This window comes from Bacillus rossius, chromosome 3 (assembly GCF_032445375.1).
Source record: "Bacillus rossius redtenbacheri isolate Brsri chromosome 3, Brsri_v3, whole genome shotgun sequence".
Classification (NCBI taxonomy): Eukaryota; Metazoa; Arthropoda; class Insecta; order Phasmatodea; family Bacillidae; genus Bacillus; species Bacillus rossius.
In genome coordinates this window covers 67,618,322-67,645,943 of record NC_086332.1, presented here as the reverse complement: position 1 = coordinate 67,645,943, position 27,622 = coordinate 67,618,322, and the positions used below count along the sequence as shown (strand labels likewise).

The 27,622-nt window shown below is 38.1% G+C and overlaps 1 protein-coding gene across 1 annotated transcript in view; it reads left to right on the top strand.

The window, feature by feature from the left end:
- LOC134530833 (trichohyalin) overlaps positions 1–27,622 on the top strand; it is a 274,103-nt gene that overhangs the window by 51,346 nt on the left and 195,135 nt on the right. The window contains exons 2-5 of the mRNA XM_063366080.1: positions 14,412–14,598; positions 17,329–17,479; positions 20,370–20,516; positions 22,686–22,799. Coding sequence (XP_063222150.1) covers positions 14,447–14,598; positions 17,329–17,479; positions 20,370–20,516; positions 22,686–22,799 — 564 coding nt within the window. The 5' untranslated portion in view covers positions 14,412–14,446. The remainder of the gene's footprint in view (positions 1–14,411; positions 14,599–17,328; positions 17,480–20,369; positions 20,517–22,685; positions 22,800–27,622) is intronic.

Below are 27,622 nucleotides of genomic sequence, written 5' to 3'. Positions count from 1 at the left end.
GAATAATGACGGGCTGACATCAATTTATCCTGTAAAATACTGTTCCTCTGTTAAGTGTGCATGATTCTTCAGATATTTATCCAATAATAACGCCCATCCTATTAAATATGTAGACATTTTAATGTGAATTTAATTTAATATATAAAAATATAATTTTTTACCCATTCGCATAGTTTTTGTCGATTTCACTGTTTTTTAATCTATTTTTTTAGGATTTAATTTTTTTTTGTTACTACATCACTACAAGGTTAGTTTGAATTTCTTTTAAAAAATTCAACCGCTATAATTAGTTTTTTTTTAAATTTAGACACATGACTATAAACGTAAAAAACTAAGTATGAAAGAAAAAAATAACTGTGCCTTAGCGATCATGGTCATCACTTGGCAGAGAACGGACAGTCTTTCGCAACACTCATACGCGACCATAAACGTTCCAAAAAAAATGATTCATCTCTCCTCAGTTTCTGAATAAAGCGCTTTGTTTTGGTCTGAGGTAAATTCTCCATGCGTGATTCACATTGACGTGATCAGTATTTGACCATAACAAAAAAAAATTAAAGGTATATCGTGCGGTAATGCACGAAGAGGGCACGGCCAACAGAAATATAAGTATGCTTGGTAAGACACTTGGAAAAATATACTTTCTGATAATTATAGAAACCTGTGAAATTCACGTAAGTTTCTGGTCCCAGATTAGACTCCACGGACGTGTAATTACAAATGAAGTCGATGTGATTTTGTAGCCTTTGAGGGGCTACCAACATAATAAACATGTGATTAAATAAATAAATAAATAAATAAATAAATTTGAATAAAACTCAGCTAGATGGGTCATGGCAGAAAGTAAAACATGCTGTGAAATTTAGCGAACAAGGGATAGAAACGTAAAGCACAACCAAATTTACGAAAATAAATATACAATTTATTGCATAGAATAAATATGAAATTGCATTAACCTTTCGCATTTGTGATTATACAATTAGAGGTACAAGTAATTGTATTCGAGACTATTATTCGACACATAGTCATGACAAGATATACGCATATTATTGCAATAAATATAAAAGTTCATATATAATCCCGCTCGTGAAAACAATATCATACCGTTACAAGAACAAGAACAACAAGAAGTTAACGCCGTACGAGACCCCTACATTACTTTAAAAAAGCAAGCCTAATTTAACAAACTAACACATAGAAACAACACGAATTATTACACAGAAACCGAGTAGGTCAAGCTAACTGCTCCTCGCGAGGAGATTCAAACAGGGTGCTCGTGCTTGTGGTCATTCCGATCCAACGGCCATAGCCATGTAATAAAATAGAGCACCTATTTACGGCCAACAGCAATGAATAAAAAAAAGTTCGTTCTTGTACAAGCACGGCCAGTCAAGGTAATCAATACTTAAGGATACAATAAGAATGAGAATATTAAATCTGGGGGTGTTGCGCCACGGTTCTGGTATGGCGCAGCAGACATGCTTCAAACAGCTGATTAACTGCAAGGCAATTTAAGCAGACACAGGACAACCAAGATCAAATTATTCTAAAAGTGGCGGCCGAAACAGGAATTTAGAATTTAGAATTTAGAACCCTAACCTCAGGAGAATTTAAGCTACATACACAACAAGAGCATGGCCACTTCACACTAATTTAAAGTTTCGACTGCTTGAGCATACATACCAAAACCACCTCCGGACCGGAACAGACCCGAAGCCACAGGGGGCCTACCAATTTATAATCCAGTGACGTCACGGGAATCGGCGAAGGGGAAGAAGGGAAGGGGAAGGTTGGGGCAGAGTGATAAGGGGAAGGGAGCGGAGGCGCTCGGCGGCGCGCGGTTTAAAGTGGCATCCACTTCAATTTGTTCGTGGGTAGAGACCGGACAAATTCGCGGGTTCATTTCGTGCTAGGCTAACATTCAAATATGCACATATACCTTTGAACTGCTTTCACCATTGGCTCACTGTTTATCTGAAGGGCTCCGAGCCAATGAGAAACCCTCAATTAAAGAAGTATCCAATACAGACAACCAAGTTGAAACGGCTCACAAGTGAGCAACCAACGAACTGGCGTTCTTCACCCGACCGTACAGAGGATTGTGTAGTCTACCCTAAAGGTCAATGAACCAGCGAGTTTTTTTTCCAGTCCCTGTTCACGGGGTGCTGCCACACTCTGTCTTCTCTCCGGGTCGCGGAGTCTGGGGTTTTTTCCTTTGGTTCCATGTCCTGTAGGACGGGGAAAATGTTCCGGGATCCAATGACGAGGGTCATTCGAGAGTAGGAACAGATATGTAGATTCTAGACTGCAGCCGCGTATCAACGCGAATTTCGCATGACCCTACTAATAAGTGAACATGAGTCATGCCAGAGGTTGGGTGCGGATCGGCATCGCCACACGAGCGCTGCCTCCGCTGTCCCGGCCAGCGGGATCCGCCACCAACTATAGTGTGTCCCACGCTTAGGTTGCAGTACAGAGTAAATGGCGACCACTGTTGTCAGTCTGATATCACCAGGCTAGTTAGCATTAAAAAAAACAATGTTCTATAAGATCTTTAATTAATTGTAATAGGTTTTAATGTATATTTTTGAATTTTACAATTAATGGATTTCTCTAAGACCATAAAACATTGTATATTGGCAGTTTTATTACGGTTGTAGACATTCTGAAAGAAAGAAAATAACCAGCCATTACTTCACAGGAGAAACTGTTTGTAGCAGTGTGTCACTATTGATAACTAGGCATTCAATTAAATCATGGGCTTTGCTCGAACACAGCCAAAAATTTTAATATTAAACGATATAAAAAAATGATTAAAAAAACGGTTGGAATCAAGATATCGTCTTTTAGTAACGTCTCCTTAGAAGTAAAAATTGTTGTATTATCAGGTGATGATTTTGATGAGACATTACAACATTAAAAATTTCAAAATCACTTATTCCAAATTTTACATTAATAATACGATGTTTCAGAAACATTAATAACGGGTAATTACATTATAAGGTTGTGTCTAAACGTTAATGCTCTTTGGGTAGAAACGGGGAAAATTCGCGAGTCCATTTCGTGATGGGCTTAAGTTCGAATAAATGTACTTTATTTGCTGCTACTGCTATTGGCTCACAGTTTGTATGGAGTAATCTGCGGCAGCGAGAAACGCTCAACAGAAGAAGTGTCGAATCACAGGCTACCCGGTAGAGAAGTTTCACAAGCCAGTAACCAATGAACTGGTGCCATTTGCCCGAATATTGAAGAGGACTGTGAAGTCTATCCCTATCTGTGGGGTAAATCAGGCAACGTAGCACACCGAAACAAGGACAGCGCTGGTGGCAGAACTGGTGGACTAGGAAGAGTAGGTAAATGTCCACTGAAGCGCAGGACGAGACCACGCTACCGCACACGACGCGGTCCCGGGAGTGGAACCCCGCCGACCCACTCCTCCTCGCTTCCTGGTGCCCCGGAGAGTGTGGTGACCTCTCGCGCGGGCCAGGTCACGTGGTAATTGAGAGGTCTCGTGGCGAGGCGGGGTCTCCGCATCGCGGTTCATTGCACGTGGGATTCGCAGCGAATCGACGAGCTCGCTACGGTCCCTCGCTGCTTCTTGTTTATCTCCAAAGCCTCGGTGCACACAGGCCTCTTTCTTCTTGCGCAGGAAGGAACACTGCGAGTCGGGCCATTTACTTCTTCAGGGCCCCGATTCAAGGTGACACAGAAAACACGGGAACCTGGTCTCAGCAGGATGCTGCGACATCGCACACTGCAAGGCAATCAGTTGCAGCTGTGCGGGAATTGTTTGGTAATCGTGTCACCTCAAGATTTGGTGACATTCTTTGGCCCCCAAGATCACCGGATTGATCGGTTTGTGAATGCTTTTTTTTCTTTTTGCGGCTACCTCGAGAATCGGGTCCACACGACTCTGCCAAGGACACTGGACGAACTGAAACAAAGAAATGAAGACGAAAATCATGGTATCCCAGATGAGATGTTGCTGCGATCAATGGGGAACCTGAACAACAGATTAGAAGAATGTATACGTAGACAAGGACGCCATCTGAAGGACGTAATTTTCATTGTCAGAATTGATAATTTGGATTGTTGTTACTTAGAAGGAAAATTGTATTAGTTAAATTACTTTCAATAAAATCTCGTGTTTGTTGCATGTATTATATTTTGTTTGGCTTGTTTGCCAAAAGTTCCTGTTTTTCTGTGTCACATTGTATTTTGAAGATTGGACTTACCAGGGGGCCTGGGGGGTGTAGAATAGGGGTAGGAAAAATTTAAAAATAAACTCTAGGAAATTACGAGGAACATTCAAATATAAACCGGAATGTGGTTCATTCGACTCAAGTTGTAACGCAAGTAGCCAGCGGTGGCGGGAAAGTGGAGAGGGGCTAGGCATGAACACGGCCCTCACACTCACGTCAGTCATGACAGTGTCGCTGTGATATACCAGCATCAGTTGCGCAACGCACTGCTATTTGTTTTATCGCCAAAGAAGGTGCGAAATCGAGCGAAATTGTGAAGAGACTCCAAGCACAGTTCACTGATGCTACTTTGAGTAAACACCAATTGTTTGATTGGGCCCAGAAGTTTCGAACGAAAATTGATGCATAATTTTAAATTATAATTGATATTTCATTTAAGCATAACTTTTAAACCGTGGTAAATATAATCGAAAATTCAACAATCTGACTTTATTTTGTTGTGTCATGCTTATTATGTGCGCAGTTAATACTGGAAAGCTATCCAGGGAACGGCTTACAAATACTTTAACTATTTTGAGTACTAAGACAACGAAAAGCATTAATGCCCGGGTAAGAATCTGAATCCAGTATTACTGCAAACACTATTTTGTAGCGATATTGTTGTTTTTGTGTAAATGTACAAATGTACAAATATATGAAGTTTTACGTGAATAATTCTGTTCCTTTAAAAAAAAATTACAAGTTGTTACAATTTTTTATTTTTCCCAAAAATATTCCACATGATAATGCTGACATTGTTCCTAGCTATATCCTATACCTTCTTTCTCCCCTCAATATCCCTGGCTAAATAGGGTGTGCAACCAATCAATAAATAAAACGAAATACAAATATTTCATGCCTGTTTCCTTTGGCCAGTCCTTATCACAAATATCCTGGATACAACATTATATATTATATTCCTAATTCCGAATCTTATAAATATGAATATATATATATGTGTGTGTGTGTGTGTGTGTGTTTGTGTTACTGGCAATGCTAGAAGAAGTAAACTAGTTTTACCCGGGCTAATTTAGCATTATACAAATTTGTTGGGTAAAACCGAATAATCACTAAAATAAATTTGAATTCGGCTTTTGCCCGTGTTCACTTAGGTCTACCCAACGTTGACTGGGTAATGTTAGGTGTTGCGTAATTTTGAAACACGTGGTACAAAACTCACGGATGCCTACATCCGCCACGGCGCGGCGTTCAGTGACAGAATGGCGGCCGAACAGAGTGTACGGACGGCGTTATGTGATCGTTTTTATAAAAGGTTTCCAGAGTTATTGTATGTGAAGGAATTGAATCGCTTTTAATTTAACAATGAACCATATTTACAATCAACATTAACTAACATGGAAATATCGAGGAAATGTTCTCAAGGAACCAGTTTTCTGACTGTCAGGATAAAATGATTAATATTGAAAATGTATCGCTCGAAAATAAAGCTTACGACACCTTGAAAATGAACAATCACTTTCAGGAGGTCAAGGCTATAAAAGATGTAATTATAAAACAAAATGTGCAACAAAGAAGTGTAAATGCAAGGCTACAGGAAAAATTTTCAATTCGAAGTGTCACGGAAGTTTCTCTTACTCATATGAATAAAGAATTCTTTGTTATTGATAACAACATAAATAATATTTTGTAAAAGTGCTATTAAGTGAATTATTGTCATAATTAAATTATGATTACGAATTTTCTCATTCAAAATACTTTAAATATTTGTGTTTAGTTAAGGTATCAATGTTTTACCGGTCGTTAAATTAATTAAATTAAAATAGAAATCATTAGGTTTTTCTAATATTACATACCCAATCAGCGTTGGGTAGATCTAGGTGTACACGGGTAACCGCTGAATTCAAATTTATTTTTGTATTCGGACTATATCCAACATCCTTGGATAATGCTAAGTTAACTGAACCTAGGTTTACTTTTTCTTCTTCTTCTTCTTCTTCTTCTTCTTCTTCTTCTTCTTCTAGCATTACCCTCAACATATAACTATATGTAATTTTTTTTGTATCTCCCATTTTAATTATTTTTTTTTAGATATTCCAATCACCGGTATACTTATGTTATTTTTTCAGTTGGGCTGTAATGTTTTTACACGCCCTAAAGTATGCTAAGCCAGTGACCAACCAGTCATTACACGTTGAACAACGTGTTTTGAAGTCTATCCTATAGATATTTGAACCCGCGAAACTCACAGGTCTTCAGCTGTTGTATTTCAAAGGCTTGCATGAAATAACGGCACCAGATTTGCCGTATTCTGTGCATGGGCGTTGAGGGACGCGTGGAGGCCAGAAGCTTGTGTGTGTTGAGCTGGTGTTCGCCCAGCGAGCGGAAGAGACGGTCCGTGGCGACAGTTTGGCGTAACAAGCGCTTCCGGCAATTACCCGGCCTTCGGCGAATCTCTCGCGGCGTTCCGAGCCGTCGGCACGACCTGTGGCCAAGACGATGCTCGCTACGCAGTACGTGTGAGAACCAACATTGCGTAGCAGCAAACCTCCACCTAGAGCCGAGGCCACACAGAAAGCTACGCCAGGTGGCCAGACAGGATAGTGTAGTTCGAGTCCGACGATGATAATATTCTGCTGGCTCTCAAAGTATAAAAACGTAAAACGAAATAGGTTCACGAATTTAATGTAAAAACAAAATAATTTCATCTTTTGATGAAACAGTTGCTTGTGAGGACAAACAAATTTTTGTATTATTTCAGAATAAAGTGACCAGTGATTGGGCCACAGTTTATCTAAAGGACTCTGGGCCAATGAAAAAATCTTCAACGAAAGAAATATCAAATCATGAGCATTCCAGTTAACAGGTGTCACGAGTCAGTATAGTAGCCAATTCGCTCGAATGGGTAGGGGGTAATAGAATCTATTCTATAGGTTATTGAAATCGCGAATTTTTCCGGTCTCTAGTAATGCCATGTATTTTTCGCGAAAGAAAACTGAGCGCTCGTAGACTGCAATGAAGTATGCCCGCTCCAACAGTTTCTTCGTGTAACGGGCGGCCTCCGAGAGAAGCCATTGCCACCCTTGACAAGGCACATCAGGACGAGTTTGCTTTCGCACAAACTTGCTGCGATTCGTGTGTCGACAGTGGACATGAACCATGAACCTGAGAGAAAACTCAACCAATCACTTTAAGTCACACGATGCTACAATGTTTTGACACGCAGATAGTATTAAAATCTTTTCGCGAAAAATACACGCCTCTATTAATGAGCGTTAGGTAGAAGCATGAACCAAGCGCTGGTTCATTTGGCAGTAAAATAGACTTGAACCACGTATACATACAGCTTCACTCAAATGATTGGAACACAGTTTTGAAACGCTCTGGACGACCCTAGGCCAGTGAAAAACAAGGGAAAGTGTTTACCCAAATCTTATGCAACTCTGTCCAAGGATTGGGAAAACCTCTGATGTTGGTATCGGCCAAGGAAAACATTGTGTAAAATACGTTGCATCTAGCCTGGCTTGTAAAAAAAATGCAAAATAATAGTGGCTCTAGATATTCAGCACGATTTCACCAGTGAAGACTCCAACGCTATTTAAAGGCTGAATATGCAATGAATACATACTTAGGTTATAATTGGCCTCATTTAATAATTCAAATCCTTGTCCTATTAAAACATCCTAAGGTATAGTCAGTAGAAAATTTAACTTTTTGCGAAGCTGTTCTTAATATGATACTATGTTTACTGTAGTTTACTGTACCAGATGTCTTGATGACTGTAAGAGTGGAGACGAGGGTGCTGAGAGCGATAAAAAGGCCGGCGATGCGCGTCCGTCAGGCGAAGCGAACAACAATATCCTGTGAGATTTACCACGCTGTGGTGCTTCGTTAAGTTGATGGGACCCGAGCGGATGTTTTCGTAACAGCGCTAACAGTTTTAGACCGTGCGCGCTGCTACGAGCTAAGCTACATGTGGTACAAAATTATTGTGTGATTCCACGTTGAGGCAAGAGATAAATATAACCCCGCATTAAACTGCGAACTTTAAAGTTTGGCCTGTAAATGAACTAATATTTATAAGAACAAGAAAAAAAGGGTTTCGCATGTCTAAACCACCGGGAGCTTGATTTAAAAGCAAAACTGGTAGTGGATGGACAGAAGAAAACAGAAAAAAACCCTCCGGTGAGTAATTGATTCTTAAATTGTGCAATCAGCGGGTGGACAGGAGTGCATGTTAGAAAGGCGAGTGGTAGAAAGGATACCCTGAGATGGCTATGATGTTATCTATACAGGTCTCCCCTCTTACATTGAGCAACAGAGGCCCACTTCTCTTGATGTGGCCGTGGCCTCAATAGCGGTCACGACCTCTCGGTCCAGCCAAGTGGCGGTACGCGCTCCCAGCATTGCGACGTTAGTGCTTACTTGAACATATGAGAGACTAACCTTGTGACCCTTAAGGCCCGTCTACAACAGTCCGAACCTGCGGGTGGTTTGTGCCATCTGAATATAAATGAGATCACACTGTCGCACGAAAAACAATTGCGATGTCCGATGTCCGAATCCACGGATTTATACTAAAGTAGTCACCAGAGCGCAGTAAACATTTTTTTGTTAATTGTTTTCATGCATTGTAAACGAGTGTGCTGCATGGTTTTGAATAATAATTTAACTTGTGAAAGTTGTAAGAAATAAATAATATTTAGTTATTCTGTAAGGCAAAAGTAAATGCTAATAAATGATTTCTAATCACAGTTCCAAAAATAAATTCGTGTGTTCGGCCTATGAAAAGCACAGGACGCAAACGGGCAGAAATAATCAATATTTCGTATTGGTCTTCTTGATTTCCTGTTACTACCACATCGTTTGCTATTTCGTATTTACCTTTTTGAAACGGGAACCGAAACGGAAATGTCACAGGTGTTCTTCTTCTAAGCTACCAAGGAAACAGTTTGGGACAAAAAGTTCAAGTTGACCAATGTATTCAAACCAGGGAGATTCGGACCATCGCCCACGCCATCCATGACGTCAGAGGGTCACGTGGTACATAATGTAAGAAATTGCAATTGCAGACGGGCCTTTATCTTTCCACAACTATCCTTTCGACGGGGTGATCGTTGAAGCTCGCCTCGCGGTGGCTCTTCGATCCGCGATCCAGTGATCTTAGCCCAAAACTATATGAGTCATTCCTCAAAACATTGCGCCAAAACGATCTTGGCTCGCGGGAATCGTAGTGAATTAATTTTTTATCTGCGACCACCGGCGAAAACAATGCCGAAGAAATGTTACGTGTTCATTGGTTGCTGACATGTGTGACTTCTCTACCGGGTAGCCTGTGATTCGACACTACTTCTGTTGAGCGTTTCTCATTGCCCCAGATTACTCCATATAAACTGTAAGCAAATAGCTGGTATATTTATTTGAATTTTAGCCTATCACGAAATGATTTTGCGAATTTTTCCGGTATCCTACTAATAAATAAAACTGAAATAAATTAATTGGGCTATTCTTTCGGACCTGTTTTCACCACACCCGTAACAATATTTTTCTTCCTTGCTGTCCTTGATTAGGCCCGAATTCAGAGTTGACCTTCGAAAGCGCATCCAACTCATTCATCTGGCAGACTCTCCACCTCTCATACTTCAAAAACGCCTTTCGAATGACTGCCAGCTGAAAGCTTGTTCCCATCCACTTTCAGTGAAGATCTGGCAACATGGCACAAAAATTTTCTTAGATCAAGTACTTGGAGTGTGTGTGGAAAAGCACTCTATTTCATTTCAATTGTCTTTTGTCTGCTCTCCCGCTGAAAATAATATTTTCTTTGGATTGGAAACGAGGGACGAGGTTGAGAAATTTTCTTAAGATGGATACGTTGCCTAAAATTATAGTGTTTTCTCCAGATGAAAAAGCGATTATTTTTGATCTCGTGAGAAAGCACAAAACCGTAATCGAAAAAACAACAACAAAAAAAACAGATGCAGTTTCTTACAGAGAAAAAAAATTGTGTTTCGAACTCTTGATCCCGACAAAAATCAAACGGGTCTGCTAAATTTCTTATATACCTTCGCGGAACTGGATTTTCATTTTTAAGATCATAAAAAAATTCAAAAACCTCGTCAATGTGATTTGGAAATTCATCCAAATCTTCTGCCATCGCTACAAAACACGTGTCTGATGCACACTTTGCGGGCGAAACGATTTCTTTGAAAACGCATGTTTAATTCCAAAACATATTTTACATATCTGCCATATGACAAAAATGTTTTAAACAATTACAAACATACATGAACACGTTTTTATGTGGGAATTATATATTAAAACCATCAACTGCTCCGCCGATTTTCAACTGAACAGGCATTCGAATGAGCTTCAGACCACATTCACTTTCAAGTGGTTGGCTCTCCTTATCCAGCAGTCAACCAACCACTGAAAAACGTCTCTGCCGAGCAGCTTCAATGGAAAAGCCTTTCGGTGTGTGAATAACCGTCGAAAGAGCTCTCTGAATTCGGCCCTTAAGTCAATGACCTACCACGCGTTGTAGCATCAAAATGTCATGAAAAATTCTACACGGCTGCTAAATAAATATATCAGAAACCAAAAAGGAACACCACAATTCAATCTTTATTCCATAAATTATATGATAGTATAATAATCCTAACTAACATAAGGAAAAATGGTTCAGACTAGCATATTTGAATTTTTATTGAAACCTCATAACGAAAAAAAAAGCTTGGTAACTCCCATGTAATATTCAGTATTTAAATAACGGGCCAAGTTGTCTGCGGTTGAAAGTGTATAGTGCGAAGTAGTGCTTATAGTAAACTTCGGCAACCCGTAGTATCGCAAACTTCACTAGGTAGCGATGTTCACTGTGCAAGTCCAAAGCTATCAAGCCTGAATTGGACCCTCAAAAAATGTTTTATTTTGACAATAAACTTTTTTTTAATGTCAGCTAAATGGCTTATTAGTTACAGAAAAAATTTGGTGAGTCTACAAAATTATTATTATTTCACCACAAAGTATTTGGATGGGTTCTAAAGTGACAAAAAATTTTAGTTTCAGCTACTGTGCAGGTTTATCGTCTTCACAGATGTATGTGATTTCGATTATAAGCGTCTGGATAAAACCCATGGGTATGCGCTGCCTACTTGGATAAAGACAATTTTTGAATGTTTGTACTTTCAATTAATTATAGATAGTAATTACTACTTAAATATTTCTTTTATCGTGAAATTTCTTGTGCCCAACTTAAGATTTGACAATAGGTAGCATTGACTTGTAGCTATAACTTACACTATAAAATTGCGAGTAGTGTTTTGGACTTTTATCAAAAATAATCGCTGTAGCTATATATTTTTTTTACAGTGTAATTTTGTCAGATATCAGAGAAATTGAACCACATACTGGCATACTGGTAAAGAAGAAAAATGTTAAAGAATATTCTTGGAATACAGGTTAATACAGTCGTAACATAACGAGTTACGAATAATTTACTCAAACCAGCACTTCGGATCGCCTGGTGGATAGGCAGTTCGTCTGACTCCAGCGTGTGGCGGGTGTTGGCCAGACGGGCGGGTTGAAAATGTATAACATCAGTTTTGACGCCGCAACATTTTGCACACACAAGGTTAAGGTACGAGTCTCCGATATAATAGCCGCACTTTCTAAACAAATTAATTGCTAACTTGGTGCTCATTCGTGCCATGCCAGGTGTCATAATCAAACCCACGACACCTGTCACATGGACGTGGTTATGGCCCCTTAACACTGACATTCATATTAGATTTTTTGTTGCCCTAAACACCCACAGCATATCCAGTCGTTAAGCGTTAAGCTGTCAAGGGTATTGAGTATTCAGTGTTGAGAAATGCAAGTAATCAATGGTATTTTGTGAAGACAGAATGATGCAAATCAAAACAGAAAAAAAAACGCTTTCAATGATATGCTGGAGCTGCTGAAACATCCAAATTTATTAATTGATATTACGTTAAGATTGTTTTTTTTCTTAAATAATTTAACCTAACAAAACTTTTCCTAAAACAGGTGATAAAACAATGTTGCAAAATAAAGAAATGGAATACATAAACGTCTCGTAGATAATTATGGTGATTAGTGACGGATAAAATGTGAGATCATGAGATGGAATGTATCGGTGAGGGGAGGGATGACATGAGTACCCCGGTAAAACATACCAACTCACGGCAACGTCCGTTACTTTTTCCGTTTTTGAGAAAATTCCGTGTTTGACCTCGTCGGAAACCCACAGACACCACCGTGGTAAGCGAAGACATAGCAACCCCTCAAAATTACAAAAACTGTAGATACAAGAACCACGCGTGTATTTATTCTGCTCAGAAATATAAGGGGTTGTTGAATGTAATGTGTTGAATTCAAAGTAACATAATTTCAGAGTTTGAATTTAATTTAATTTTTAAAGTTTATTGGTAGTAATCTGACATAATATGAAGTACTTTAACTGTTTAAGCTAAAACGTAATTTCAAATAATTTTTTAATCATATATTGTGAGTTGGTTTTTCTCTTTTTTAATTCTATGTATGAAAACAGCAACCACTGAAATGTATAATTATAGAATAACATATTGTTTAGTTGTGAATTCCTTCTATTTTTGCGAAATATGACTTTAAAACATTTCAAAAATGATTCCGGTTGTGGTTGTATTCAGGAGACACAAAAACTTAAAAAAATATAGATTATGTTTCAAACTAAAATCTCAGACAAAAACTCATCACTTCTTGGAACTACAATATGGCCACGATTATTACTTCATGTGCCATTTGAAGAATTAAAAAATGAAATTATAAATTTAAAAAAAAAATACCGGACACCACCAGAATATTTGGCGAAAACCTGGCGTTCTTACTAAGCCAGTCCTGTAAATGTCAGACGATTAAATCAGTATCATTACTGTTAAGATTATCGATTTATACTTTGTGACTTCTAAAGAAAAATTATGATTTTTTGTACGTAAAAGATTTTCATCGTCATTCTAAATCTTTATGGTGAAATAAACATCGTATGTTTCAAATTCCTCAGCAGAAGTGAAAAATGTTTTGTGAACAGATCGTAAAATACATGATTAAAAAAATTATTAATTAACTATTATTTTAGTGACAACTCTTATGCTAGGATATATATTGCAGTCTCGCCCATGTTGCTAGCATAGAGCTGCCCGGTGCTGGTTTCCAAAATTATTATTTGTATTGACGAGGCGGTAATGGAAGCCGCAATACACGGAGCCGTCATGGACGCGTGATTCAGTGTTGGATAGTCGTCACCTTTCGCAGTATGGAGGGGAACGGATAACACGACACACGGTCCTGTGTTCAGGACAGGAATCTTCGAAGGGTGAACAATCCCCCACTCAGCCGGGAACGAGCCTTTTTTTTCCCTTCAGCTAATTGTTTAGCAATATTTGATAGACGCCCAAAACATTGGTGGCAGTATAGTGTTTTGCATTGTGAAAACATTTTTAAAATACTTTTTTTTGACGTGACAACGTCTATTAAATCGATGAACGCCGGCTGCACGCACGAAAAAGTGTCCCGTTACGCACATTGTTCCGTTACGCTCATTGTTCCGTTACGCTCATTGTTCCGTTACGCTGTGTTACGTTACGCTGTTGGCGAGTGCAGTAATAATAGGTTATGTTACAATTAACTAAAAAATTATGGTGATTCATGAAATTGATGATAGATATTTGATTACAGTTTATTTATACTAAAACTTGTTCATAATTATATTTAAATTTATAGCTAAACGCCAGTTTATGGAATGAATTACAAGTCATCTACCCGTGAACCGTTTCGTCGACTGTTTATAAAGTGAAGTGAAAAGTTAATGTGGTTTTCATTGCTTATTACAACAACAATCTCGGCAATAAAGGTTAATTATTCTTGCATTTTAAAAATCTGATTGCTAGTATAATTTCAAGCATTAAATCTTTTATTATTAAAATAAAAAATGATTCAATTTTATTCATAAAAGTTTGCAATCATTTCATCATTGTTTTGTTATGACGTTGTCACCGTTAAACCATCGTCCGTGAACCGACTTTACAGACAACCAATTTGTTGACGGAGATTGTAATTCTTACCAGGCATCATTAGACGTTACCAAACAGCACGTCTGCAATGCTTTGGGCGATGGCGAGGTGGAAGGCCGTGCTAGCTCGGCGTGGACGCTGATTGCAGGAGCCGGCGGACCCCGGAGGCACCGCCCCGCCGCCATGCCGGACCAGGAGCAGGCTCTGAGGGACGAGGTGCTGGCCCTGAAGGACTCCCTCAGGACCCTGAGGAAGGACGCGGCCGTGGCCGGCAGGGCGGCCCGCGACCACGAGGCCGGCGAGCGGGAGCGCCGCCTCGCCGACCTGCGCGCCAGGTCTGCCAACCCCCCGACGTTCCGTTTCACGGTGCCTTCAGATAGTTATTTTTAATCTTATCATCATTAGTGTTAGTTGAAAGCTATTTCTCCTAAATTTAACATTATAGCTTTTTTGTATTTGTTGTTCTACCACAATTATTTTAAACATACATATATGTATATATACATATGTATATATATATATATATATATATATATATATATATATATATATACACACCCAGTGAAATATAATTGTTTTAAAATGTTTTGCAGGTGATAATATTTACGAACATTTATGCGACATTTTACATCCTTTGTACAGTATGTTAATAAAAGAATTTTCCAGTTATAAATTTAAATACATCGATGGACAGTGTTGTAGAGTTTTGGTTCAAGGTCACAATTAAAGAGTAATTCAAATAGTTTTATACGAAGCGCATGCGCGAGTACTGCTTTGCTGTTTTCTCGCTTGCAGCGCCAACCACGCAAAGGGGCGACTCCTGATCGTAAATTGTTTTGTGTTTTGAAATTTTCTAAGAGTGAATTTGTAATTTCAGTTCAACGTGAGTTTCGTTTAAAGTTTAATTGTGATCTCCCATCTAGCAAAAACTTGGTACGATTGTCGTAATGGTCGAGACGACAGAACTCTTTTTCGCTCGCCTTCACGTTCACCTGACCCAACGCAATGCGATTTTTTTTTCCTTTGGGGCTTTATAAAAAATCTTGCATACTTTCCGCCGCTACCTAATGATATGCCACAGTTGAAATACAGAATAGAAGAGGCTAGCTATTCCATTACTGCAAATTTGTTAACTTAAGTGTGGGAATAAATGGTATTTAGTTTGGATGTGTGCCGGATAACTAAAGGTGCACATATTGAACATTTGTAAGAAAAAACTTGGTTAGTTTATCTTCATTTTAATGTATGATTTGTTGTAAATGGTCTAAATTAAAATGTTATAACATAACATTGAAACTGGTAGGCCTACATGCTTTTATAGACATTTTGTATTACACTTAGTAAATATCCGTTGAAAATATTTGTGAACCAACAACAAATACAAGAAATGTAGTGTTAAAACTACAGAAATTGACATATTCATCTTGTAATTTCAAGTATTTTATACCGCTTGCAATAAAGCTACTGCGCTAATTTTTTTGAATTGATATGGCATATGCTTTGGCTACTTGTTGAAGTCTCGACTTGTGAACTGGTGGGATTATCATGACAGATGTAGTCGCCCGCGAGAAATAATCAGTTGTTTCCTCACGGTGCGTACAGACTAGAGCCTGTTAGTAAATGTGTGGTTACTACAAGGTCTAGAAGGTCTGGGGTATGTTATTTATGCCTTTAAATGCCAAAAATTGGGGTAAATAGTTAACAATTCGGATCATAGCACAAACATTAAAAAATACAAAATGGCGAGGCCTAACCCCCTTAACTAATAGAAATGACGAGAAAAAAATTTGCTAAGTGTGAGACCCAGCATTAAGGAGGGGAAAAACAAAGAAATAAAAATACGCAGTATTGGTTTGAAATGGTTTTAGGCCATTATGTCGCTTAATTTTTTTATTGACTCCGTTAATTCACAGAATACAATTTAATGCAGTGACGGACTGCTAAATATAATTTTTCCTCGGAATTCATAGGCTTTTATTATTTAATTTTTGTGGGTTACTACCGTCGTAAAAATTACTAATATATGCTATGTTAAAATCTTTGAGTCTTTGTAAATCTGTGAATGCGTGACATCTGCTTTAACGAAGGTAAAATTATAATTTTAAAAGATAAAAAAATGTTTTTATGCATTGAAAACGGTTGAAACGTTACTATATTTTGTCGTAATGGCCAAACATAGTATTTAAAGAAAAATATTACAATTGGTTTGTAGGATACGCAGGGTGTCTCGATAGTCTGGTCTTGTAAGGAAAATCGGTGAACTTGACTATATTATTTGAAATGTAATGCTTTGAAGTATTGAAAATTACGCTAGAAGGAAAATAATTCCGTACGAGATGGTTTTTGTGTGTAGGGACCATGTAAAAGAGACGCATAGACTAGCGGGAAATCGCATGATGGTGACGACTGCAGTAAACCGCAAGAGGGCCGGAGGGACCAGGGGCGTAACTAGACTAGTTTCCACCCGGGGCAAAAACTCATTTTGGCGCCCCCCCCCTTTTTTAACACCAACTAAACCAAATTTTGCTACGACAAAACCTCATATCGGCACCACCTATTATTCCAGATATTATTTTTTCAACTTTTTAAATGGCAAATAAAAAGATTTAATTTCAGTTATTTAATTGTTAATATTTCGCAAATTGGATGGTACGCAAAAAATACAAGTTTTTAAATTGTTTTAACGATATACATATATATCTTTCAATACAAATAATTCAGTTCATCTGCCCTCCAACATTTATTTGTGTTCTTGTTGCGGGTGTAATTTTGCCCTGAGTGCTTACCACCCGCCGTACATTGAAGCTTTTTCAGTTGCCTAGCGACCAGAGGATGAGGTCTGCGCCAGTCATGTGACCGAGTCATGATGTAACCAGCATGAAGTTCCGGTGCTGTAATGTGGTGAAGGGGGTTGAAGCGTCCTGGGCCCATAACCCAGAGGTCCGTGAAGGGCAACGCACAACCTCTTCCCCCTGGTGGTTAGGCAAGTGAAAATGCTCGGATGTGTGGCGGGTGGTAAGCACTCAGGGGTCAGCGGGAAGGACGAGCAGCGGTGCTGCCGGCAGGCTGGAGCGCGAGCGAGACGACCAGCTGCGGCGGCAGAGGGCGGCGCTGGAGCGCGAGCTGTCCTCGCAGATGCGCGCCGAGCTGAGGAGGAGGGACGCCCAGCACCGCGGCGCCCTGGCGGCGGCGCGGCGCAAGGAGCGGGACCTGCAGGTGCGCCATCTGTGCCATCTGTGCCGTCGGGCCCTCTCAATAAATTATATTCATTCCGAATACAGCTCCAGACACATAATTTCTAATGCTACAACCCTACACATTTATATTACATATAAGATATACAGTTTTGAAAACAATGCTGTTACAATTCCGAATTTTTTTCTTTACAAATATACATATATTTTTTTAAAAAAACCGGGGTAAATTTTTTCGAAAATTCAACAATACGACATTGGTTTCATAATAATTATTAATGTGCGCAGTTAATACTGGAAAATCTATTCAGATTACATTTTACAAATAACTTTAACGTAGGTACGGGAACAACACAAAGCATAAACGCCCAAGCAAGAATCCGAACCAAGTAACACTGTGAACTTTTTTTTTTATATTAGCTATACAATTGCTTGCATGTAATATTTCATTTCCTTTTACAAATGAAAATTCAGTATTACAGTGCTCCGTTTTATTTAATGTGCAACTTCTAAAATGTTAACATTAGCGTAACCATAACTGCAAACCTGACCTGCGCGTAACGCAAAACTGTAAAGGTTTCCTGTCAATTCTATTAACAACATACTTGTGAATTTTGTCGGGTCAGGGTAAACCGAAACATTAAATAATATTTTTAGAAATTCAAAATACCCCTCCTGGAGCACCGAACCCGGGGATTCCCTCCCGCCTTTCACTTTCACCTTCCACTCGACGGTACTGACAGTACAACACTTGGTCAGCGAATCCTTCCGCTACTGTTATTCCGTCACGTAGCCGTCGGTGCTTGCGAAAAAACTAACGTATTATAGTGCTTTGCGAGTGACAGCTGGGAAATGGTCACTGTACGAATTCGAGACAAGTTACGGACGTCGAGGGGCAAATAATGTTTTCGAGCCCCCTCCACACTACTTAATGTACAATTTTTAAAACCCTACAATTATATATATATTTTTAAAGCTTGTTGTGCCAGTCAAATTCTTAAATTTTCAAATACGAACAAATCATTAGTATTCCAAGTTCCTACTATGTTCGAGGAAAAATATTCGTAAGAAAATATTAGATGAAATAAATTTTAAAAATTCAATACTGATTCTTTGAAGTTTACCAAATCAATTTTTTTCTTCATACCTATCATTCTACCATTACCCAAGATATTGTAACTTCAAAATGTAATTATAAAAATAAAATTACAATCTTTATTGATTCTAGAAACTTAGTTGTGAAACAACCATTTATAGGGTGATCTGTTTTAACATCATAGTTTAAATTATTAACCTAAGAAACTTAGCGTTGGATGCGAGGGATATATTCGAGGTACTCTCTAGGATTCGAATTCGAGAAAATTGGGATTCAATCTTCGCTACTGAGACTGTTGGTTACCTTGGTTATAATACTGTAAACGTGATACGGCAAATTGACTTAACTTGTAAGCTTTGAAATGAATTTTATTAGCAATATTATTGTAATTTTGTTCATAATACCAAGGTGAACAAGATTGAATTCAACCAGGCTGGTTGACTTGTGCTTGGACCGCGGTGATTTCTCCCAACTCCACCTCCCCTTTCACCGTTACCACCTCCTTCTAGGAAGCCCGGAGTCTACTCGATGTTCCATGGTCCTCTGGTTCTCGTTAACCGATCAGACCGTTCAAGAAACATTCGTTTTCTGTGAAACATCGAATGAGTGGCTGTTTTAAAAGCCTTCTAACAAGGAAACAAAGATGACATTGGCCTTCATAAAAATGAATATATTTATGATTGCAAATTGGGAATAAAAATTTATTTTTAAGAGTTTTTGTTTCCTCAGATTTTTTTTCCATTAAGAATAATAATAATTTGGGATATGCACTCTTAAAAAAAGAAAAGAATCACCGCCATTTAATTATTTTTCAATAAACTGATCTCACTTAATATTTTGGTGTTGGGGCAAAATAATTTTGTAGTTTCTAAAAAAGCAATTATTTCATAAATATTGTAACAAATATGCCATTTATAGAAAGTACCGAATTGTTTTGTCATCAGCAAAACATTTCTGGTATTGTTTTTGTGACAATTTTTTTTTTTTCATTTTTTAGTGTCTATGTCAAGCAAGGCAATTAAATTTGTAAATCAGAAACTAACCAAACTGGAGCTATTAGCAAAAGTGAGGCCAAGCAAACAGGACCGTCGCCGGGAAACGGCTTGTAATTTTCTCTTCCCAACATGGCAGTCATTGAATCCACTAAAAGCTTTCTAACTGACAGAAAACAAGTTTTTTTCAACATGGCCCACAGCTGAATACACCCCCCCCCCCTAGTTTCTATATTCCAACTACATGAACTGTATTTTTTTGTAAGGAGAATATAAATATTTATGTAAAATTCCAGATATTCGTAAATTTGTACATTTACATGAAAACAACTGTATCACAGTAATACTGTGTTTGGATTATTAGCTGGGAATTTTAGATTTGCGTTGTTCCTGTACCTCTAATAGTTAAAGTTATTTGTAAATCATTATCTTAATAGATTTCCAGTATTAACCGCGCACATTAATAATCATTATAAAACAAAATAAAGTGTAATAATTAAATAATTTATTACCTTTTCCATGGTTTGAAAAAAATATTTCTTTGAATGAAATTTCAATGAAAATATCAAATTATCAACCAATTTTCTTAAGAAATACTGAGTATTATCTTGAAAAATGTATTTCAAATATGCAAAAATAACCATGGCCATGTATGAGTTGTACAAAGTCACAATATATTTCTTGAAGTATTATAGTCTACTTCATGGCTACTGGTTTCCAAAGGAATCTTTTATAAAAGTACAAGATATTTTTCTCATGTGCCATGCCACTGGTGGGAGTATGAGGTTGGCAGCAATGCCGAGCAAAGATGCGTGCGTGTACAGATGCGCCTGCGCGACGCAGAGCGGCAGGCCCTGGAGGCGAGCGCCGCAGCCAGCGCTCCGTGCGGACAGTGCGGGAACTACGCGCGGCTGCAGCAGGAGGCGGCCATCTTGAAGGAGCGGGTGCAGTCCGCAGAGAGCAGGCTGGAGGTACGTGCCAGGGAGACTCGTAGTGCGGCGCGCGCTCGCAGCGAGCGCTGTGAGCTGGGGTGACGTGCATACGTTCTTGTTTACATTATTTTTTGCTACAACGATTAACTTTTTTTTGGTCTGTTGTTTTTTCATCATTTTTGATATTTTTTGAACAAAATTTACAATACTAATTTTATTTCACAGCACATTGTTTGAGGCAATGATTATAAATACTAAAAAAAAAATCCAATATTATTGTATTATAATCAAGCTGAGTCAGAATGGGTTGTGAAACAGGCAAATATATCTCACTAAATTACAACTAAATAATTTTGCTACAAGGTATATGTTTCATAACTTAAAGAAACGTAGGTTTTTAGTGCAGTTTTTTAATTAAATGAATTTTTCAATTGGAACGTTTTTACACCTAATAGGGTAAGTAGAGGAGATGAAGTCATCAGAGCATAGCGAATTGTATAGGCATAACTCTCAGAGGTTTATAACGAAACGTGCAACGCTAATTTATAATATTTTTAAAAAAACTTAAAAATATTGAGTAGGAAGGTACCTACTCAGTTCGAATCGTAGGTATGTATTTTCCGTCTATGTTCACGCATAAATTTCACTGGGTCGACCAAATTAAACGAATTTTTTTTTATTTGCTAGGTTATGCCTTCAGGAAGGTGCCACATAAATTTGATATAGATCCGAAGTAAACCTTCCAAGTTGGAGAACGGAACTTCTCAACGGACTACAGCAAATCGCTCGCGATTAATGCAGTAGTAGTAAAGAGCACACATCTCAACAGGAAGCGAACGACCACTAAACGGTTAGATAGATGAACATTCCACTAGCGGTCAATCATCCAGCTTAATCTTTACATTTTAACTAATTACTTGTCGTGTGGTTTGTTTAACAGTTTTTTAGATTATAAATCTCACAAAATTAGTCCATTTAGGCTTTTTACACGACTTGGAGCTAAGCATGCTTGACCTTTAGCGAAACGTTTCTTGCCAACATCTATGATAGCCTTAGCCAGTGTAGTAGCCTGCAACTTAGGTACCATTACGGCCCAACTCGCCCGATTACTATTAGTGTCGTCATCAGATAAATGTAGCGGCTTCGCCAGATTCATCAATTGCAATAATGGTGTACATTCATCACGTAATACACAAACCCTCCGATATTTTGTTGCTGTTGTAATTATCGACGATTCTTAAAGTCAGAAATATTCTAACTGCAGCTCCATCATTAGATTCTACGCACAAAGACACCCTTCGCTTTTCACATAGAATGTGCATTTGGTTGGCAGTCAATTTACCAAATATAAAATTGTTTAGTAAATCAATGAAATCCATGTCATCTCTCTGCCGCATACACATACGTTCACGTATTACATCAATCGTATGTTGTCTTTTCCAGACTCGATTCTCTTGATAGTCTAGTTCGATCTCTAACATGTCTCTTTAAATGCCTTAATTCAAGGGCTTCGACAGATTCAACCTCTCTCTATTCATCCCATGCCGTAAGTTTTTATCACTACCTGATTCCAGAGAACGCCTTTTCCGCATTCGGGTGACGTGCTTACTTGGTCTACACATACCCAATCGCTCAAAAATTGGGGGGGAAAAAAATATATATATTTATATATAATTTCAAACACAGACATGCACAAAATAAAATAAAATAATTTTTAATGGTATTAGGTACCTACAGAAAAAAATTAATCCTAAAATCCCTAATCATGAAATATGAAAATTTGCGATGATGTAGATTTCCATGGTAAAAACTTACCTAATTCGCAAACTCTCGGACGAAGTATTTGCATTATATAATAAACGAGATACAGAAGTATGTAGGCCTAGTTTATGTTTCATTAGAAGTTTACTATAGATGACAGTCTTATTGTTATTACATTTATATGAGCCAACCAAGTTAATTTAACATCTTTCACAGACCTAACCAGCAGTTTTTTTATATTCTGTTTTCAGTTGTAACATTTTTTTTTTTAAATAAAAAGCTACAGTTTGAGTTTTATTGATATCTTATAATAAGTGTCTAGTTTTAAAACATTAGACTAGACTTACGAACGAATGCGTAAAGCGTGTTAAGAATGCAGTGATGTTTGTGGAGTGTGCGATGCTGTAGCAGCGGGTGTACCACGTGGGTGCTCCCTCCTTGTGGCAGGAGCGAGCGCGGGCGGAACGCGACCAGGCGGAGGAGACCCGGCGCACGGCCGAGCGCCACGCCGACGAGCTGTCCCGGCTCAGGAGGGAGGCCACCCTGGAGACGCAGAGGCTGGTAATGGACCCAGCAGTCGCTGCCCGACGTCTCTCTCTCTCTCTCTCTCTCTCTCTCTCTCTCTCTCTATCGTCGACAGCCGCGTCACCACGGGCGGCGGGATGATGAGGATGGAGCATCGCTGGGATGGGTGGGAAGCGAACCCGGAGGAGAGATACTCCGAGAATACGTCCCTGGTCATGGCGACGTCCGCCACGTCTCCCGCTTGCGAAACCTTTTGGAATTGACTCTCAACGGGAATCGAACCCGGATCGCGATTAGTCTTGAAACAACCTTGGCTCCTCGGAGGCTGACAAGAAAGGCAAAAATCCAAAGGCCTTTGATTTCTGGCAGTCACGTGCAAAAAAAAAAATAGAAACTTGTCTATGTATTTGTCTATATGAAATGTATGTATATATTGGTAACATTTTGATGGACACAATAACTGACATAATTCTCCACAAATCAATTCCAAACTGATACATAAAATAAAGTAATGAAAAATCTTGGCCGAGTTCGTTTAGTGGGAAAATACGACCGAAGGGGTCAAAATTAAGAAGGTTTCTTGTTGAGAAACAGAAAAATCGCTATAGCTACATTAATATGAAAAGTATCTTATCCATATGAATTTTTTATACCCTGTTAGAGTAATACTAAAAACTATTGTTTTAAAGTTTTGATTTGACCAACCATACCTGCAAATGGTGAAAAAAACAGCAGTTGTAGGACAAAAATATTCTAATTTCTGTACTATAGAATCAGTGTTTGTTTATTTTAAACATTACCAATATTATCTAAAAGTTTTGTACAAAATTGAATTTAGTACGACCAACTGCAACGGGTAGAAATAACAAGGGTTTAAGTACAAAACTATTATAACTATTTTAGTATGTATACTATAAAATGTGATGTAATTTATTGTAAAAATTCTAAAAATTATCAAAGATTTTGACTGAAACCATTTTTATGAGACAAACTGTTACTGCAAGGGGTTGAAAATAGGGATTGTAATAGCAAAAAAAAATCTTACTACACACACTATGAAACTTATTGCAAACCATCTAAATATTATCTCAAACCTTGGTCCGAAACAAATTTTTATATGACCACTTTTTAGTGAAAGGGATGAAATATAGCTAATTTTTAAGGTAAAAAAATCATAACCACCTTAGAAGGCATAGTATGAAGTTCATACTAAGTAATGCATCGCTATATGCATTGAAATTAAAACATTCGAAACATTTTAACTGCATGAAATATGTGAAAATGTGTAATCAATCAATTTGGAATATTGAAGATACATGGGCGTAAATCTTTTTTGACTCCAGGGGGAAGGGGGGGGGGGGGGAGGAGATAAATTTTATTTTATAGTTCCCATTTCACAGTTATGATTTTTAAAGTGCAATCGGGCCCCCTCATAGATGTTTTATTTATTGTGTGGGGGGGGGGGGGGATCTGGGCCCCTTTGCCCATGGAATAATATATAGATTGTTATGTCCATTGATGGTGGTGAGACTTTGTACCCATTACTGTATGTCTAGAGCACAGTTAACGCCACGGTGCTGACTGTCATGAAGTCCCTCCTTTCGAGGCAGGATGAGGTTTGAAAACCCCCTTCCCGGACGGGAATCGAACCCGGGCCCCTCGGCCAACCAGCCGGACATGCTAGCAGCTAGTCCAAGTGGGTAGACTGTATTTACATTAAGTTCTTAGAATGTTCCAAAAGTTTCTGCAAGTTTGCAGAACATTTGAGAAGAAACAGGTATTTCGAAATCTACCTGCGTCTGTAGGCTGTGCCGAAAAGGATTTTTTGTTTATCCTCCAGACCCTCCCCCTTTTTTTCCCCCACCCTTTGCAGTAATAGTACGCTGTATGAAAAGAATGTTTCAGGCAGAAGTTTTAAAATTATATTTATAAGTTTACAATATATGTGACCGGATTCTATTGAGTATTAGTAAGGAAGTTATATTTTTTTTTGTATTTCATCCCGTTTTTTTACAACCCCTTGCATTTATGGTTCGTTGGTTCAAAAATACTTTCAGACAAATGTTTTATGTAATATTTATAAGGTTTGCAATAAAATACGACATATTTTATAGTGTTCCTATTAAATGTTATGAACTTTTGTTCTTCAATGCCTGTTTTTCCACCTTTTGCAGGTAGGGTTAGTTGAATAAAAATATGTTTGAGGCAAAAGTTTTACATTATATTTTAAAGGCTTACAATAAATTCAAATGGATATTATAGGGTGCATAGTAATATAATTATGTATAATTTTTGTAGTTCAATTTCTGTTTTTCCAACGCCTTGCAGTAATGGTTGCTCTTATTAAAAATTGATTTAGACAAACATTTTTTGTATTTTTCGTACGAGGAATTATAACTTCAAACGGATGTGATATTTGTGATATTAAGATAGTTACAGTGATGATATATATATATACATAGATATTTTAATTTTCCTCATTCCCCAACCCCCCCCCCCTTTTTTTTTGGTGTGATTTCGCCCATTAATGATATAAGGAAATCAGTTTGGAAGTGATTTGTACAAAATTACGGCAGTTATAGAACCCATAAAAAGTAATTCCGATGTATAGTGATGGTGGTTTTGGGGTCTATGGACCATGAAAAGAATAACTACATATAAAAAATTTCCAGAAGTCGCCCCATTAAGGAATACATTCTTCGAAATTTACCTAAAGTGAAGGGAAGCCTTGCGTTCATAAAATAATATTTTTCTTAGTGTGTCACAGCAAACGTTCCTTCTTCTAATTACCCATTATTGAGTTACCAATTGATAATTAATTTTAAAACAGGAACTGAAGTGAAGAATTAAAGAAAGGAGTGTATGGATTTCTAAACAGGCAGTGTTTGTCAGCGCGTAAGCAGAGAGTATGGAATGCTACGTTTACAAGCTCTCCAGTGCGTGCTGCGATCTTTAGTCAGAAAGTAGAAACTTTACCCTACCTCCTGTGATGGTTCGATGTTCACTGTAGAGATAGCGTGCTAGTACTAGTAGCTAGTTTTGATTCCCGATAATTATTTACGTTGATAACAATTAATGTAAATAATAAGTCAGAATTATACCGATCAATTTTAGCTGCAAAATCATGATGAAAAAATAAGTTGAAAAACATATTTACTTATAAGGTCGAACGTGCTGACACACGCTTTTGAGGTTAAAGATGAAAAAAGGATATATTACAAATAATAAACTTTTTTCAATGGATAAAAGTTTCGATAATGTTTTATTGAACAGAACGTAAAAGGTCACCCGACCATTTTCGAGGGAGTATAGTAGAACGAAAAACTGCAATGCCTGGCATGTATGCGACACGCACAACATCCAGTATGCTAGAGCTGTAACGAATCAGGGCACTGGATGTTATGTGTGATAAACGACTATGAAGGCAATTAAAATATCAATAATCAATAGTTTTTAGATGGTAATTAAGGAACTACCTTTAAAATCTGTATTTTACTTCCTCGGTACAAATTGGAATAAGGGTTTACCACCAATTATTTTAATGAAATCATTTTACGACAGCGAAAATGTTGCGGTAGTTATAAAACTTTGTTAAATTACATGTTTATCCAATTGTTCAGTGTTTTATTTAAAATTCTTTCTCTATTATCTGCCATAAACCTATTGTTCAGCTCCGTCTTCAAAGGCATAATATACTAGTCTTGAGATGCACAATCCAATTTTCTTTTTTAGATAAAGTATTTCTTAGCTAAATATGGTTTTAAATCAGGATTAAGATACAACATATGAATAAATGATACGAAATATGTACGACTGAAATTATTTGCAAGAAAACACACGCCAGTGCAAATTCTGCTAACGCTTACAGACTCCATTAGAACTATAACCTTGGTCAGTACTTTCTTCGTGGAACAACACTTTTTTGAATTTCATGCAGTACTGCATTTTAATAAACGTAAATACTGAAGTTTGGGAAGTTTAGCCTGATAAGTTATCTTGATGTTATACTTTCTCATCTTGCTGTTGATGAAATCAGCCCTGAGCATGGACGCAGATCGTGGCGGGTTCGAAAAGAGGTTGATTGCGAAGAAGGGGGCGGGGGGGGGGGGGGGGTAGCAGACCAGGTTAGGACCTGGCTCCCAGGAACTGGAACTGAGAAGCTCCACAGTGTGATGTGATGGTGCGCTTGAACTTGCGAAATAATTCCTGTGCAACGGCGAAGATATAAACGTATTCCCGCGGCCCTGAGTAATACCTAATTGTGTTGATTTTATAGAAAACTCATTACTTATAGCTTATTTATGGCTCTTTAAAAATTTACAATTTTTAAATATCAAAACAATGTTTAAAATGAAACTAACAATAAGCATCAGTAAAAAAAGGTGGGAAGTAAAAGGTCACTTAAAGGTAATTTTTGTACCGCTTACAGTATATCATAAACTCTCGAAGCACTTACGCACACTGCACAATCTAGTGTCTCTGAAGGTCACTTCGCAGTCTGGTCTGGAATCCTACGTTTTTCGTCGTATCCATGCGCGAGACAAGTTACAGACTTTTTCGTTGACGACGCGCATCGTGATGATTACATAACAATAGCCCCGTTGGGTCACAGGCGTCATACGTCGGAACAGCAAGAGCAGAGGGGAGCTATTTCCCCCGCTCCCTCCTTGCCATAGGTATTGACCTGTTTCTTGTGCAGATAATACGTTTCGCCCCCACGCCCTTTTACTTCAAAAATTATTGTATAAAAATATTCTACCAAAGAATAGAAATTAGTTGAAGAGGGCGTTAATTTGTTTTTATGCTGCACAATAAAAGTATCATAAATTTGAACCAGTGCCAATAATTTTGAACTGGGT